The sequence below is a fragment of the Poecilia mexicana genome, unplaced genomic scaffold, assembly GCF_051168715.1.
Source record: "Poecilia mexicana isolate PSO_F unplaced genomic scaffold, ASM5116871v1 scaffold_2, whole genome shotgun sequence".
Classification (NCBI taxonomy): Eukaryota; Metazoa; Chordata; class Actinopteri; order Cyprinodontiformes; family Poeciliidae; genus Poecilia; species Poecilia mexicana.
The window spans coordinates 41,392,679-41,408,511 of record NW_028263371.1 but is presented as its reverse complement, the minus strand read 5'-3'; the positions used below and the strand labels follow the sequence as shown (position 1 = coordinate 41,408,511).

At 39.5% G+C, this 15,833-nt stretch overlaps 3 protein-coding genes across 3 annotated transcripts; 1 reads left to right on the top strand and 2 right to left on the bottom strand.

Moving 5' to 3' along the window:
- Nucleotides 1–92: 92 nt before the first annotated feature.
- Nucleotides 93–6,649, top strand: fastkd1 (FASTK mitochondrial RNA regulator 1). Its single transcript, XM_014996049.2, has 15 exons — nucleotides 93–530; nucleotides 753–1,203; nucleotides 1,289–1,357; nucleotides 1,608–1,733; nucleotides 2,064–2,462; nucleotides 2,545–2,655; nucleotides 3,194–3,325; nucleotides 3,398–3,884; nucleotides 4,400–4,514; nucleotides 4,597–4,725; nucleotides 4,819–4,950; nucleotides 5,029–5,142; nucleotides 5,405–5,549; nucleotides 6,148–6,262; nucleotides 6,345–6,649. The coding sequence occupies exons 2-15, from the start codon at nucleotides 869–871 to the stop codon at nucleotides 6,426–6,428; spliced, it is 2,493 nt and encodes an 830-aa protein (XP_014851535.2). The 5' UTR covers nucleotides 93–530; nucleotides 753–868; the 3' UTR covers nucleotides 6,429–6,649.
- A 593-nt stretch (nucleotides 6,650–7,242) lies between these two features.
- Nucleotides 7,243–10,782, bottom strand: klhl41a (kelch-like family member 41a). The gene is made up of 6 exons (XM_014996082.2): nucleotides 9,627–10,782; nucleotides 9,404–9,561; nucleotides 9,219–9,326; nucleotides 8,934–9,119; nucleotides 7,772–7,918; nucleotides 7,243–7,689 (listed from the first exon to the last, which is right to left on the bottom strand). The coding sequence occupies exons 1-6, from the start codon at nucleotides 10,710–10,712 to the stop codon at nucleotides 7,578–7,580; spliced, it is 1,797 nt and encodes a 598-aa protein (XP_014851568.2). The 5' UTR covers nucleotides 10,713–10,782; the 3' UTR covers nucleotides 7,243–7,577.
- Nucleotides 10,783–11,324: 542 nt separating this feature from the next.
- Nucleotides 11,325–15,173, bottom strand: bbs5 (Bardet-Biedl syndrome 5). The gene is made up of 12 exons (XM_014996019.2): nucleotides 15,008–15,173; nucleotides 14,683–14,765; nucleotides 14,535–14,600; nucleotides 14,314–14,363; nucleotides 14,090–14,217; nucleotides 13,873–14,008; nucleotides 13,645–13,740; nucleotides 12,946–13,008; nucleotides 12,736–12,870; nucleotides 12,243–12,326; nucleotides 11,983–12,006; nucleotides 11,325–11,898 (listed from the first exon to the last, which is right to left on the bottom strand). Exons 1-12 carry the CDS (start codon nucleotides 15,067–15,069, stop codon nucleotides 11,797–11,799), a joined length of 1,029 nt encoding a protein of 342 aa, XP_014851505.1. The 5' UTR covers nucleotides 15,070–15,173; the 3' UTR covers nucleotides 11,325–11,796.
- Between the last annotated feature and the right edge of the window lie 660 nt (nucleotides 15,174–15,833).

Here is a 15,833-nt window from a genome sequence, read left to right as displayed (position 1 = left end):
TTATGCCCTGAAATTTGCCTGACAGGAAAAATATTCCCAAAGAAGCAAAACCGTTCTCTCAAAATAAAGCGTACAAACCTTTTACAAACATCACATTGTCTGATTTACGTTATTAGAACCACAAGGCAAGAGCTATGAAAGCAACTTAATTAAGCATTTGAACAATGGTTATCACCAGGTACAAGCGCTTGTGCCTGAAAACTAAATATCAGGGAAAATAAACCACTGACCTGCATGACCTGCCACGGAAGTAAAACTTCTCAGCACACATGCTATGTAATTTTGACTTTGAGGCATTTTAATGACTGTTTTACTTATGTCACAAAGATAATGCTGTTTTTCTTCTATAAATCTAGAAAACCAAAAGATAAATTACACTTATGCAAATATGGAGGTTATTTAAGGTGATGTTCGTGTACCCACGTGAGGATCCGGTCTGTAATCTGAATTAAAACTCGTGTTGTATGACTTAAAGGAACTGTTTATTCGACTCCACTGACAGATACGATGGCCATGTCCGACTGAACTGTGTAAGTACTTGCATATGGAGTTAGATTTGTTTCACAATTATTCAATCAAAAAAAAAAATCATGTCAAACAAAAATAGTAGTATTCAATCAAAAAAAATCATGTCAAACAAAAAAGTAGTATTCAATCAAAAAAAAAAAATCATGTTTTTTTTTTTGATTGAATAATTGTGAAACAAATCTAACTCCATATTTTTCCCTTTATTTTTATTTTTTACAAGACAGGCCTCTGAAGGAGCATCATCTTACCACTCATGCGCCGTTTTGTGATCTTGCCTCCTCTCTGCTGCACTGCAATGAAGACCTTAGCGCACACCTAGCTCACACCCAGGTGTGTAACCATGTTCAGACTGCAGTGTGTGAGGCCCTGCCTCAGAAGACTCCTCCATCTGGGTGTGGGGAGTAGAGACCATGTCCTGGAGGGGCTGCAGGTTTGCTCCACTGACCACCAGGTGCTTGATGTGGTGGGGAAGAACAGAACCAAGCTGACTGTGGAACACGTGAGCTGTGCTGTGAGGATGCTGTGGGATTTTCAGAAGGAGAGACCTGAACTGCTCAGGACTGTCCACCTCATCAAGTGCCACCCGGAGTTCCTGACCCTCCGGGTTTTGGCGGAGAATAAAATTTCTCTGATGGATGACTTAACACTGGTCAACATGCTTTATGTGTTCCTCAGGTATATAGACTCTTTGCTTAATGACTATTTATTGAAATTCCAGTACAATACAATACAATATTACCTACTGCTCTCTCTTCTGCAGGCTGAGTGTGGAACCACATGACAGCCTTGTGCAACAGATGGTTTCAGAAGCTTGGCGAAGAGTAGACGGGTATATTTTAAATAAATTTATATCGGTTTCTTTTGAATTATAAAGCTGATTAGATAAAGCTGCCAATAAAATACACAGATGATTCCCAAGTGGAATGTGAAACTATTTGTCATAGCCATCCCCCCCAAAAAGAGCAAATTCAGAGTTATTAAATTCAGCCCAAGCATTTAAATCAAATGAAAGTCACTGAAGCCTTAAACATTTGGTTACTTTGCCATTTGTTTTTAACACATTGTGTTTTTTTTTGTAGACTTCCTATGTCATCTCTGTCAAAGTTTGCAGTGATTTTACATGATCAGCTCCTCCATAGCAGTCCTCTGATGGGTCACATCACCAACATTTTGGACCAGAGGTTATCATCCATAGACAATGCCAGGTCAGTCATGGTGTTGGTGTTCATTTACTTAATATTTAACGAGGGGAAAAAAAGAGTAAGGGATATTTAAAACAAAATCATGCAACACTTTTCAGGTTTTCATTTGTAAAAGAGAAAATTAAACCTAGATGTATTTTTTTTTCCTCACTTCACAACTATCCACTAACTTTGTGTTTGCCTCTTACTTAAAATCCCAATATAATCATTTGACATTTGTGTTTGCAACACGACAGAACATGGAAAATGTAAAGGCCGTATGGATGCTTTTACGAGACACAATTGCTTTAGCAATCTCATGTTGCGCACACTTGGTGACATTCGTCTCTCCAGGGTTCTGGCGGCTCTGATGGTCAGCGTGTCGAACCTCGTGTCCACGCGGCTGCGGGACGCTCTAATCAGCAGGGCTGAATGTCTGCTGGACACAAACAATCCCCTGAATTACAACACTCCAAGAAGGATGGTGCAGTTTCTACGCAGCGTCAAGTACACTCACCGACCCTTGTTGGATAAGTGCAATGAGATTTTCTTGCGCAACATTCCCAGACTGGACGCTGAGAACCTCAGCATCATCTTGGGTCTATATCAGTCCCTTCAGTTCAACAACTGTGACTTCAGGCTGGCAGCTAAAGAAAGACTGATTGAGCTGATCGACACAAGCACAGACCCTTACACCTTCTCTAAACTTTTTGCCGCTCTGGCACCAATTAGCAGCCCGGAGATCAGAGAAAGGTTGGTACTGCTGAGTGGAAGTTATCCATTCATCCAATCTGATGAATGGATGTTGTGTACTATGTTGTGTACTTCCTCTCAGGTTGGAGAACACCACCTTCCTGGTGGCAGATGAGTTCAGCGCTCAGCAGGCTTTGGCCGTCGTCGAAGCCCTGGAGGAGAGTCAGAGCAGAAACCTTAGTTTACTGAACAAGTGAGTTTATTTCCTGAAAAAAAGTAAAAATAAATAAAAACAGCAAAATCAGTGGCCTTGCCTTGTTTGTGGGACTTCTCAGCATGTTTAACATTTGTTTAAACTCCTTTGAGGAAACAAGTTTTTCTTGTTGCAGCGTGTTTTAGAGCTGATTCCACGCCTGGAAGCAGAATATCTGAATGTTGTTTTTTTTTCCATTTGCTCCATCAGCAGAAGCAATATTTGTGATGGTTCCACATGTTAAATATGTATTTTGATTTTGCATTGCTTAAGAGTATATATATTTTTTAATTAAGATATTCGGAATGAGAAGGGAGAGAGTCAGTACTTAGTCGTTTGCTCTGAAAAACTCATAGCAATTCTTCTCTTTTATTACAATCTGAGATTCTTTATTGACATCTCTGTATCCTCCAGACATCCTCCATGGAAGCTGCTCTTTCTATCAGTTCTTCCTAAATAACCTGTTTCCTAATTAAACACATGAATGGATTAATGGTAGTTTGTATTTTTTTTTTATTGCTTCTGTATTATTTCCCAGAATTACATCAGTGATCCAGAAGAAGCTCCCTGTCTACAGATCGGTGGAGGTGGCCCGGATCACCCAGGCCTTGTTCCTGTTGCATTATCAGAACCCAGAACTCTTTGCTGCCCTCAGAACCATTTTGGTCAGGTTAGTGTTTATTGACTTACTTTTAAGCATTCCAGTTTCAGAAGTGCGCTGACAGGCGTTTTTCTGTCGCAGCTTTTTGCAGCGCAGCTTCTACCCCTATGAGGTGACCATGCTGACCAGGGTGCTCGCCATGCTGCCCAGCCCACGGCTCGACGAGGGCGTGGCCCAGCACGTGGACAACGTGATAGCGCAGTGCAATCTCAGCGAGCTCAACACCATCTCCTTTGCCGTTGCCAAGTGGATACGGACTGATCCGTCGTACCGACACAACACCCACAGCAAGTACGTCCGCCTGCTGCAGCGGCTGAGCCAATGCGGCCGCGAGAGGCTGCAGACGGCCGACCGGCTGGACCTGGTGCTGGAAGAGATCAAGTTCGCCCCAGGAGAGTGGTTCGAGGAGATGCTGCTGGAAGAGACGTTCGTCACGCTCAACAGGATGATCGATCAGATCAACCCGAGCAACATTGCTGACTTGGCCTTCTTCCTGACCAGAACCAATCGACTTAATCCTCCACTGATGGAGAGAATCGCCAGTGTGGCCATAGAACACATTGACGAGGTACCGGAGGACACGGCCTAACATTTAATCCTGGATTACTAGCGTCTGCATTAATTAGGCCTGGAACTAACAGTTATTTTAGTGATAGATTATTGTAATAATTAATCAGTTCATTGGATAGAGATAAAAAAATTTGGGACATTTTGCAGGTTTTTCATTTAACCACTTAAGCCTCTTTTTTTTATACAATATAAGAAATGCATTAAAATCTGCAAATAAAGAAATAATTGCATTTCTTTTTTTAAATAAGAAAATAAACACATTAGGTCATTGGTAAAACATATTTAAAGAAAAATATTTTTTTTTATCCTAAATGCAAAATTCATGTATTTTTTTGTACAGTTTGGCTTAATTACTGCTCTGACTGTGTTGTTCTTTCAGCAAATGGCCTTTTTTTGAGTCTATATATTCCAGCTAACTATTAATTGATTACGTAATTAGTTGACAGTTATTCCAATAATTGATTAATCTGATTGATCCAGCCCTAATATATATTTTTTTCTTTTCTCAATAAGATTCACTTCTCAGCCACATACCCCACTCTTCTACCATTTTCTGTCCTGAATTATGAGCCTGCTCACGTAGATGAGCTTTATGATGTTTGTATTAAGCGCTTCACTCCTCACATTAGTAAGTAAAATGTCCCAGCACCAATTTCTACTCTTTGATTGGAACTCTATACACTCATAATCTTTTACTTATAATGTTTTAGGCTCCTTTGACCCTCATCTGCTTGTCCTCCTGGCATATTGCTTGGCTCTGGCTGACCATTTTCCCGAAGAACTAATCAGAGAAATCTTCAGCATTGGTTTTCTTGGAAAACTGGACTGCCAGCTTGAAAGTACGATCAGAGGCCCGCTTCTGCATGTCCAGCATGAAAAGTAAGTAAAGTCTTTGTCCAGCGGGGTGAAATGAAGTGTTTATGTTCCTACAGGCCTGCATGATTCCCTCAGGATGAGGACGAAACAGCGCCTCATGGAGCTCAATCGGGCCGTGTGTTTGGAATGTCCGGAGTTTCAGGTGCCGTGGTTTCACGAGCGTTACTGCCAGCATCTGCAAAAGAAAGGTGAGCGATCGGAGCTAGGCCTGTTTTCCTGTTTCCTTTTGAAATATATTAAACATTTTCTGTGTAAATGTGTTTTAGTGAATGGCTCCATCAGTCCAGTGCAGCAGCAGATCCACACAATGTTGGGTGGGGTTCTTGGTGGCATTAACTTTGTCCGAGCAGCCGTCGTCACACCGTATTTCTACACCATAGGTGAGTATAGCAATAATATTGTCCTTTTTTTTCCCCCCTCACCGATAAACAGAAAAGCTGCACATACAATATTCCTACCCCTCAAACTTTTTCGTACCACAAACTGAAGTATTGTAGTGGGATATTATCCGGTATTAGTGCTTTGTGAGCGTAGAAAGCGAGATTGATGTGTAAGTTTAAGTCTGTGTGACAGCGGTTCTTAAAGGGGTGAGAGGTTTGCTTTCATTCTGGGGTGTGTGAATTTTATTCTTTGCATTTTCAGATTTCGAATGTAAACTAGACAAACACTTGAAGCCGTTGCCTTACTCTGGGCCGAGCACGCTGCAGATCTCAGAGAGAGGAAAGGTTCTGTGGGACTCAAATTCACTGGAAAATGCCCGAGATGAGCTTCCGGCAGGAGCTCATCGGTGAGGATACACACTTTGTGTGCATCTGGTTTGTTTTTGTACTTTATCATAACAAACACAAATAAAATATATACCAAAGCCTTCATTTGCAACAATATTGACACTAAAGGACTGAAGCAGAAGCTTCCATGAACAGAAGGACTGCTTTAGACGTCTCCGCTGCGTTCCCCCTAACCTGTCATGATGCTCTCTAATTTTATCCTAAAGGTCTTCACAGAACAGCTGGATTTGTTCTGTGATTAAATTACACACAGATGAACTCTGAAGGCAAATCCTTACTCTAAATTTTATTTGGTGATGTCAGAGTAAAAGGGGGCTAAAGACAAAGGCATATCACACTTATTTGTTGAAAAAAAAAATAAAAGCAATTAATGATTTTTCTTCCACTTCACAATTGTTTTGACATGTCGCATAAATTCCCAATAAAATGCATAAAAGTATTTGGCTGTAACTTTTTCAAAGGCTCTGTATTTTGGTGTAATGACTGGACATTTACTTCATTTTCTAAAGATTACCCACAGAATACAGCCTGAAAAAACTATTAAAAATGAGATAAAGCCACCGATTCATTTATTATTCTTTTTTTTTTTATTCATAGCGTCGCTATCGACTTCATGGATTCCAAGTTTTTCTGCAAAAACTCTCATCATATGAAAGGTGAAGCCTTAATGAGAAAGAGACACCTTGAGATTCTGGGATATCGTGTTGTTCAGGTAAGAACATTAGCCAGTGCGGCATAGAAATGATCGTCCTACAAACATGAAAGTGTGTGCTTGTGTCCTTTATCCTTCCCAGATTCCTCACTTTGAATGGAACTCCATGGAGCTTTCTACACCCCATGCATGGAAGAGGTATCTCAGAAAGAAAATCTTGGGATAAATTTCTTCCTGTAGCCTTATTTATGTGACAGTGACACTTAACAACAGCTTTTGTAAAGGTCGGAGCAGATTATCTGAACAGAAAGTGTTACTTTAGAAGGAGCTCCTTGTTTTTAAGTAAATGTGTCTAGCTGGCATGAATCTACCTCATTCATGTTGAGTGACAGTGAATTATGTGCTTTTGTATTATTAACTTTAAAAAAAATAAAATGGGAAGTGATACCCAGTGTTTATTGGATGGGTGAAGGTTTATAACATGAATTTATCTTCATGGTGTTTTTGGCTTTGAAAAGTAATAATTTGTTATACATGGTGTTTTTTTTTGTTGTTGTCAAATTTTACAATAATTAATTTAAATTCAAATCTATTCAGTTTATTTATATGGCAATAGCTTAAAAAGTTTTCTATCCCAGCAGATGGCATCAAGTCTTTGACTTGCAGAAGTCACTCCACCTAAACGAGCATACAGTGGAAGAGCTCGATTTTTATTTCACCGATTATCTTTCTCATACTGTCACACTTTAGCCATGACTCTAGTGGCTTTTATTTTATAGTAGATTTATAGGAAAGAGGGATGTAAGAGAGGTAACAGACGTGCGGCAAAAGTCAACAGGCCGGAACTCGAACCCGTGGCGACCATGTCAAGGACCGGAAGTCTCCATACACGGATCACGTCCCCTGTGTCAACACCACACTCAACATAATGATAATTTTAACAAATATGTTGAAACCCAACTCATAAAAATCCCATTAATTTTTATGTAGAAAAGCAGCTTGAAAGGTCTGATTTTAAAATCAGTCAGGAAACTCAGAGATTTGTCTCAAATATATAAACTTTATTTTACTAAGTGTTAAACTTAAATCCATTTATTTAAGCTAAGTTCTATGTTGTTGTTTTTTATATTATATATATATATATATATATATATATATATATATATATATATATAAGATTGATAAAAGCTTTCACAACAATAAGAACAAGTTCCCTAACTGCATAACATGAGAAAATATTTCAACATTTTAATCAAACTAAAATTCAGCATGGATAGTAAAATTATCTGATTATTAAAACTACGAAACCCATCTTCTGCTAGGAGTTTGTAAATAAAATGATCACGACACACAATAATAGCACAACGGTCCCGTGTTACAGTTTGGGCATTCTGGCTGCATTCAGGCGCATGGAGACACACGAGGCCCCAGCTGCGTAACGCATCTCTCTGATCATGCCGCTCCACTGTTTGGAGTCCTCTTCATACCTGATGCAGGCAGTAAAAGAAGTTACTGATGTATATGAAAGGAAAGAATGAACTGACGTGCAGGAGAGAAACCCAAACTTACTGCCAAATGTCAATGACTTCAGTCGGTGCACACTCCTTGTTCTCGTTCTCCACCATGGCAAAGCCTCCCACGGCGTACAGCAGCCCTCCACAGCTCACCATGTTGATCGAACTCCTCTCCTGGGGAAACTCCGTGAAAGGCGACCACCTCCAACAAAACACACACAGTTCTGAGCGCTGGTATTTTATTGATTATTATTTTATAAAATTCAGATTGAATATCCTTCTCAAATCAGTAGGAAGTGCTATTGCTTGTTCAGCTGACGGCAATCTCTGAGCTACTGAAGAAAATGAAAACTTTCCCCCCGTTTTTCTTGTTGTAATTACTTTATGTAGAATTTGGTTAAGTCTTTCAAAGTGAGAGTGTATTATACTCTCATCAATACTCTATGTATTTTTTCTATCAAATACATAGAAAAAAGATTTACCCATTGATTTGAACATGATTAATTTTATTTGAACATGTTTTTAATTCATACATGCAGTCATATTTGCTTTATTTTGAGGTTTAGTAAACTTTAAAGCTGTTTTTGAGGAATAGTTATCCAGGTCTTTCTAAGGCATGTCAAGTTTTTCATTCAGACATTGCCTGCTTTTTTTAAAAATATTTTTAACATGTTCTTAATTATTATTCTTTTATAATAATGTATCTATTACACTTCATATAATAATAAACAAGAGAGTTTTCTGTTTGGGATACAAAATCCAGCAAGAATCTAATAGAACCTCAGAGATGAATCATCTTCCAGGTGGTTTTCTGATGTATGACAAGTCTTAAGCCAACAGACTGTGTATGTCTGCTAATTTCATATATGTAACTGCATAAATTGTGTCAGTCTGCTATTAAAAAAGTGCCTTAGAAGCCGGTTTCTTTTGCGAGCGTTCCCAACTGGTTCGTAGCCGACCTCAGTTCATCTCCTGATTTTAGAAAGCTTTTATTTGTCTGAATGACTCAGATGTCAGAGTTAAATGGTTAAAACTAAATAAGTGGTCTGACACTGAGCTAAGAATTACTGACCTGAATATTAGATAAAAACCGTTATAGTCCAAAGAAACCCTATTTGATCACAAGAGACATGAAGGAAGACTTATAGACAACAGTACAATAACTCAAATGTTTTAAATAATAAATCATATATTTTTAATTAAAACCCAGCACTTACTTGTTGGTCCCAAAGTCGTAGGCTTCGCACGCTGCCGTCAGTCCGTCTTCATTGACTCCCCCAGCAACGATGAGCTTCCCCTTGTGGATAACTGCCCCAAACATGGATCTAGGAGTCTTCATGGAAGCAACCTCCTTCCACTCTGACCGCTTGTGGTTGTATGCAAACATCTTATTGGTTGCTTTACTTTTGGCAAAAAGACAAAACATTGTCCAGGTTGGGTTTAGTGAAAGTCAAGTTTTAATTTAATGGAAGAAAAAAAATAAGTCAACACTGTGACCTCACTTTTCATCGGTTTTTCCTCCCAGGCAGTACACCAGGCCATTCTCGGAGACCACGCAGTGGCCGTGGATTTTCACAGGCAGCTTCTTTGTTTCTGTCCACTTCATTTTTCTAAAAACAGAAGACAAAGAACTGCTTTATGGCTCTCTCTAAAACTATACTCAAAATGTTAAACATGCCAAACCTACTCAGTATCATAGCACATCACGGTGTCGTGGGACTCGTTGGACTGCAAGTCTTTTCCCGCCACAGCAAATATTAGGTTTTCGAATTCCCCCATTGCGAAGAGACACCTGGGGGACGGCATTGGTGGCAGGGCTAGCCATTCAGCAGCAAGGCTGTCCAGCTGGAAAGTATAGACATGTTTTAAAAATGGAGTACTGTTGTTTTAATCAAACAACACTTTTCTACCTGGTAGAAGTAACACTGCAGTGGGTTCTCTTTATCCTCCTCGTCTGCAAACAGTCCTCCTAACACGTACAGGTTGTTCTTCTTTGTCACGAGGCTGACATGGTTTCGGGGAATTCGCTCAGACATTGCAGCAAGAAAGCACTCGTTCTCCTGGCCGTCGTAGGCCACAGCAGCAGTGTCGTTAATCATGATGATCACGTCTTTAGCGTGCATGCCATACCTGGGACTGTTGTTCAGGTAACCTGGCAGCGTCCCCTCGTCTCCCTCAGCATCACCCGAACCCTTTTTCTTCTCGGGCAGCTTCCCTGCAAATGCTTCCTTTATAACTTTGATCTTTTTGAGGAGCTCTGGGTCAGCCTTGATCAGCTCATCCTTCTCCACTTTTTCCTTGAAGTACTTCTCTGGAAGTAGACGGAAGCGAATGTACTCGAAAGCCTCATCCAAGGATTTTGCTCGCTTTTCTTTGTCCTTTCTGATCCACCTCATGAGAGCCTCAAACACGGCTTCTTCTTTTTCAACATTCAACGCATCAGTGCCAATGATGGCAAAGATCTCAGGTGGGGCGAGATCTAAGAAATCCTCATCTTTGGATATGGTCTCGAAGCGATCGGCGATGTAATCTCTCGCTGCCATGGCCAGCCTGGCACAGTTGAGCATCAGTCCCAGCCTGTAGATGGCAAGGCAGCTCTTCTTGGTGAGACTCTTCTGTAGATAGTTCACGCAAACCGTGAACACTGAGGGGATCTGGAAGCGATTTGCAACAACAAAGATGTCCTGGACATTGTTGTCATTGATGTCGATCTCAGCCGAATACAGGTAATTCACGATCACCTCCATAACGTTAGGATCAAGGTTCTCCAAAACAACCTCCTTCCTGTCCTCTTCCTTGCCATCCACAGAGAAGAAAAGCTCCCGGAAATACGGGCTACATGCTGTCAGGATGAGCCGGTGGCTGGGGATGCTTCTGTCCCCAACCTTTATCACACAGTCAATCAGCTTATTCTCATTCAGCAGCTCTTTGAGTCCATCCTGCAACAGAGTGCTCTGAAACAGACGGAGGTCCTCTCTCAGCCCTTGGGCGTCCATTCTCTTCAGACAGGAAGGCTGAAGACAGCAAACTACAGGCACACAGGTCTGTAGGCACTTCAATATAAACGTGCCCTCCTAAATATAGCCCACCAGCCCAACCATGAAGAATTCAGGTTGGCCAAAGTGGAGCTCTCACACAGCTGTCACAAAACCCCTAACAACTGTGGAGCCTCGTCACCTCTACGTTGTTGAGCAGCCACACAGAAATATCACAATCTTTTTAAAATAAGCTGTGGCTTTCTTTTAGAGAGGAAGACAGTTTTAAAAGGAAAACTTATCAGGTTTATTCTCAATGTTGTATATTATTTCAAATCATGTGGCTGACATCTTCTGTGAAGTATTTTTGGTACAATGAAAGCATCCCCATGTTGGCTCAGAGTTCATTGATAGCAGTGACAACCCAGCTTCAGTTAGTGAGATTTGGTAAGACATTTAAAGGAACGTCCTCTAATCAGGAGCCAGGTCGGAGAACTGCAGCCACACCAGGAGGTGGCAGCTTGTCCTCCATTCTTTAAATGTTTGTACAACTTTGTAATCAGGCCACATACAGACCTATTCAGTCTGTGGATGTTTAATTAGACATTAAGAAATGCTACTCCAACCCCACAGTTTACTTAAATAGATTTTATTCTTAAGAGGCTTTTATAGGGTTGCTAAACATTTATATGCTAATACAACTTTATGGCAGACATTTCAGAAGTGAGCAGACTTTTAATTATGGCCAAAACATAGAAACTTATTTCCTTTCTTCCATAAGAAAGGAAGGAAGGGTCGATAGGGAGGTAGGAAACAAGGAAGGAAGGAAAACGAGAAATGGAGGAAGAAAGAGAAGACATAAGGAAGGGACAAGAAAGAAATTCCACACTTCTTCAGGCTGCATGGAAACCCTGTCTTCACAGCATTTAAAAACTACAAAAAAAAGCAAAACAAAAAAGCAAACAATTCAAATTACTATTTTTTTTTTACCAGATATGAAATTTGGTACCTTATAAATTATCTATGCGACTTTAATCTTGGCCTATAAATAATAAATAAATGCACTCTTGTCTGTACATGGAGAACACAGATGTTTCACGTTGTTTTAGCCTATGACTTCCCACAGCCCCTGGAGTGTAAAGCCATCCTTAAGCTTCTCAATGGCGAGGCCAAGCTCATCAGAGAAAACTGCTTCACGGTCTTGTTGCTGTAGTATCACAACAAAGATATCAGGTTCTCGCATTTTTTAAAATGAGCTGAAAACTTGAGTTTATTTCATGACTATATTTACCTTGTGCCCATCAGCAAAGTAGGCCTGGAAAAAAAAAAACACATACAGAGGTTATTAAAGTTATTGCAATCAGCAGTGTATTCTAGTTGTTAAGGTAAGATCATTGTTGCTGGTGAGCAACACAGACAGAAGCACTAAGCAACGTGAACTCTTGTTGGTTTGTCATGCATTAGCTCGTAGTTATTCTGAGAGTCTGACAGGCTTTAGACTCCCAGAGGAGTGACCAGTGTGGCGAAGGCCAGCAGCAGGCTCTCACTCACAGTGAACGCATCGGTCTGTTCATCAGGCTCAATTTCCACGTCATCAGGAAGTTGTTCCACAGTCAGTTCTTCCAGTGGCTGGGGCTGAAAACGGCACAATGAGAAATGTTAGAGGATATCTCCAGAATACCTTGGAAAACTCTTAATACCCCTCAAACTTAAAATTTTAGAGACTTAAACAAAGTAGTGAGTAATTGTGAAGTTCATTGGTGACTAAGCACATTTTCAAAAGCTTCACAAATAAAACCTGAAAAGTGTGGCAGCTTTTCACTGCATCTACAGCTGCAACTCTTTGAGGCGTGACTCTACCAGTTTTGCACATGCACTGTTATCATTAAGTTTTCAAGTCTTACCACATTATCCCTTTGGGATTTCTTTCTAGACTTTGAATCATTCTGACATGTAAATATGCTTGGAGGTAAACCATGTTATTGCTGCCATAGCAATATGTTTAAGGCTGTTGTCGTTAAAAATGACGTCTGTGTTCGCCTACCTTTTCCTCCATTTCATAATCCACTCCAAAGATTGGGTTTGTAGAGTAAACTTTATGCAGAGAGTTGATTTCTTTGAGAGCATCTTGCAGCTTCTCCACCGGATCGATTTTAAACCCAAGCACATATCCTCCACTCTGAAACAGCAAGGTCACTGTTATTATTATATCATAACAGCAAGAAGAGAAAAACCTGTATTATGAGAATGTCACCTGTCGGGAACTTTCAATCACCAGAGCCAGGCCAAACTTTGAGTCTCTTATTCTGATCGACCACTTGGAAAGAACAGAAAATTATTAGTTAAATAGGCCCTAGGCTTACAGCACAGACTTTTTTTTTTTTGCCATATTCACTCAATAACCATACATTTCACCTGATATGTTATGATTTATGACAGTGTTTTAAAGTGCTTATGCTAATCCATGTTCCACTGTCAAGTTTAAGCAAATTAACATAGTTGGGCACAGTTCCAGAAAAAGGATTTGCTTTTTAAATTTGATTTTTCTGCTATAGAAAGGTTTATAAAAAAACAGATTGCAAAGAAAGAAAAAAAAAACTATTTTCTTTAGATTTTGTGACATGTTCATGAATAAAATCATTTAAATTCAGGTGTGCTGAACCATTGGAACAAAAACTTGAAATTATACAAAGTAATCCGAGCCCACAGATGACTACGGCACACTTCACCCAACTCTTCTTCTAAGCTATCTATCAGTGCCATCCTATACTCCTGGATTATCATCCTGTCATATATTTATGTCAGAGACTCATTCAATTATTCCTGTAAGAAGGTAAAAAAAAAGAAGTCCCAATGTCCACTGTAGAGTACATTTATAAATTAGCTGTTTTTCTTGTGTATGAAATGAGCTCCTTGGTCTAAGCAAAATCAAGACATCAGAATCAAAACTTACAATCTGTAGGTAAGGAATGCTGACGTTGAAACTCTCGTTCATATTGGCATGCCACACAATCCGAACATTGGTGATAAAGAAGGTTCCCAGGTTACCCTACAAAAGAATATCGTTACACGAAAAATTTTCATTTCAAATGGTGACATACATAGAATCTTGGATACATATAAATTTGACTTCTACTGTAGTTATGCTCTCTCTCTCTCAGGTACTGAACAACAGCAGTACCTGATCACTGGAGAGATTCCAAACCCCGTTGATTTTATCATATACTTGCTCCTGAGGCAAGAGTCGAAGCTGCTTGTTTTGAATAAGAGCAGCTCGCAGTTTCAGGTCTCGGTACATCTTAGAGGTCTCATAAGCCCTGTTGCGAAACATAAAATGTCAAACTCTTAATAAGGCACCGACTAAATTTAAAATATAACCCTCCTTCAGTTTTGTTTACCTGTGTACAGCAATGACTGAGGTAAAGAGCCTAGGACTTCCGAGAACCAGGTTGGTAAAAATGAACTCGAATCTCGTGTTGTTGGACTTTGTTAAGATGTAGAGTGCTTCAGTATGACCCCTCAGTTTCTAGAAAACCAAATTAAATTTAGATGTAAAAATGACTGACAATCCACAGGAAAGTTCAAATGAAACTTCAAGAAAGTGAAAAATAAGGTTACTCACAGAGTTTGCAGTCCTTGTTGTGATGTTAATAATAGTGTTATAACCAACAGCTAATAAAAATAATAGAAAACATCACATTTTACATTTGACAAACTATATGAAATAGAAGTATTGTAGATAAAAATGTTTTATGAAAAGCTTCTTGAGTCAAATCCGAACCTAATAACCCACACTGCATTCAGGAATATTATTTACCATTTCAGACATTTAGTTTTACTCACATAAGTTGACTCTTGGCAGAGCCGAAGAGTGCCAAATGATTCTCAGGTTTGTCACCAAGAGCCGTCCTGAAATAGGGAGACAGTCCTTATTCTATAACTCAAATCACACCAGCTACGCATTAATGGTACACGGGAATGGCAAAGTTACCTCGTTCTCCATTATTTCCTTTCGTATCTTCAATTGAGTCCAGACAATCGATCAACACTTCTCCTGGACGGGTTTTCATCTGTCTGAGCACAGGAAGATGATCATAGGTTATTTATTTAGGTGTAAGAGATCAGTGCAGAAACTCTGAAACCCAGAAAAAAGGTAACTCTGATATAAAGCTAACATTAAAGAAAATAAATCAACAACCAACCAAAAACAGTTAATTATGGGAGCTATTTTGGATTAGGCATCTAGCTGCGTTCTGGAGCGAAGTGAGCTTGCTAGCTATGTTACGGTTAATATTCCCAAATGATGATTAACTCACTGCGCAGTAATGTCAAATCTAACATCTCTGTCTTCCCAGAGAGCATCTAACGCCGCCGCCATTATCTTTACGCCACCACTCTTAATGTTTTATGGACATTAACACCCAAACTGCCGCAACAGCAAGAGCTAGCTAAAGCCAATCTGAATAATCCTGCATAGCGTCACAGTCTCCATGACAACAGACGGAAAGCGTAAGGGATAAACTTGCTTAAACGCGCATTTCTAGAAACAGCAGCAACGGGTGACAAAAATATGTCTAAATAAGATAAATGTAGCAGTTAAAATAATGTGCTGTGTTGTTCGTTTTTAAATAAAATCATCAATCAAACTTTATTTCTGGAGCAACATAAAGTGCTTTGCAGAGTGCTTATCATCAGAATATGCAGTTGATGGAGGAAGACACAAATGATGGAAGAAGTTGATTCAAAAAGGGATGTGCAGAGGAACCAAATAAAAGAGGCATTTTGTTTTTTCTAGTATCAATATTTTTATCTTATGTTTTTATAACTCTCTCTGAACTGTTGCTCAATTGCAGAGGTACTGTTGTCGACTCTTTCCATGAAACAGGAACTACAATTCCAGCTGAACAGGAGTCCTTGAGTTAAAAGGATTTTTATACCATTTTATTGCTGCACAAATGACAGGAGTGAAGACATTACAATCATAATCCTTTTTTATTTTTTTACATATTTTTATATACGTTTGCATATAAAAATATTGTGTGTTGTTGTAGAAAAGCCTCCATATGATGTCAACCATTGATTTGGTACTAGGTCAGTTAATTTGGTCTACATGTTGTCCTTAATATTGTGTGCATAAATGAC

Bases quoted from the DNA above. Each gene is read 5' to 3' on its own strand.
- fastkd1 (XM_014996049.2), top strand. From the start codon at position 869: ATGTTCAGACTGCAGTGTGTGAGGCCCTGCCTCAGAAGACTCCTCCAT. The intron at 3,326-3,397 runs GTTAGTGTTTAT...TTTCTGTCGCAG, and splicing joins CTCAGAACCATTTTGGTCAG to CTTTTTGCAGCGCAGCTTCT. The intron at 4,951-5,028 runs GTGAGCGATCGG...AATGTGTTTTAG, and splicing joins CCAGCATCTGCAAAAGAAAG to TGAATGGCTCCATCAGTCCA.
- klhl41a (XM_014996082.2), bottom strand. From the start codon at position 10,712: ATGGACGCCCAAGGGCTGAGAGAGGACCTCCGTCTGTTTCAGAGCACT. The intron at 7,919-8,933 runs GTAAGTGCTGGG...GTTTTGTTGGAG, and splicing joins TACGACTTTGGGACCAACAA to GTGGTCGCCTTTCACGGAGT. The intron at 7,690-7,771 runs GTAAGTTTGGGT...TGCCTGCATCAG, and splicing joins GAAGTCATTGACATTTGGCA to GTATGAAGAGGACTCCAAAC.
- bbs5 (XM_014996019.2), bottom strand. From the start codon at position 15,069: ATGGCGGCGGCGTTAGATGCTCTCTGGGAAGACAGAGATGTTAGATTT. The intron at 14,601-14,682 runs GTAACTTTGCCA...TCCCTATTTCAG, and splicing joins AGGAAATAATGGAGAACGAG to GACGGCTCTTGGTGACAAAC. The intron at 13,009-13,644 runs GTAAGTTTTGAT...GTTCTTTCCAAG, and splicing joins GCATTCCTTACCTACAGATT to TGGTCGATCAGAATAAGAGA.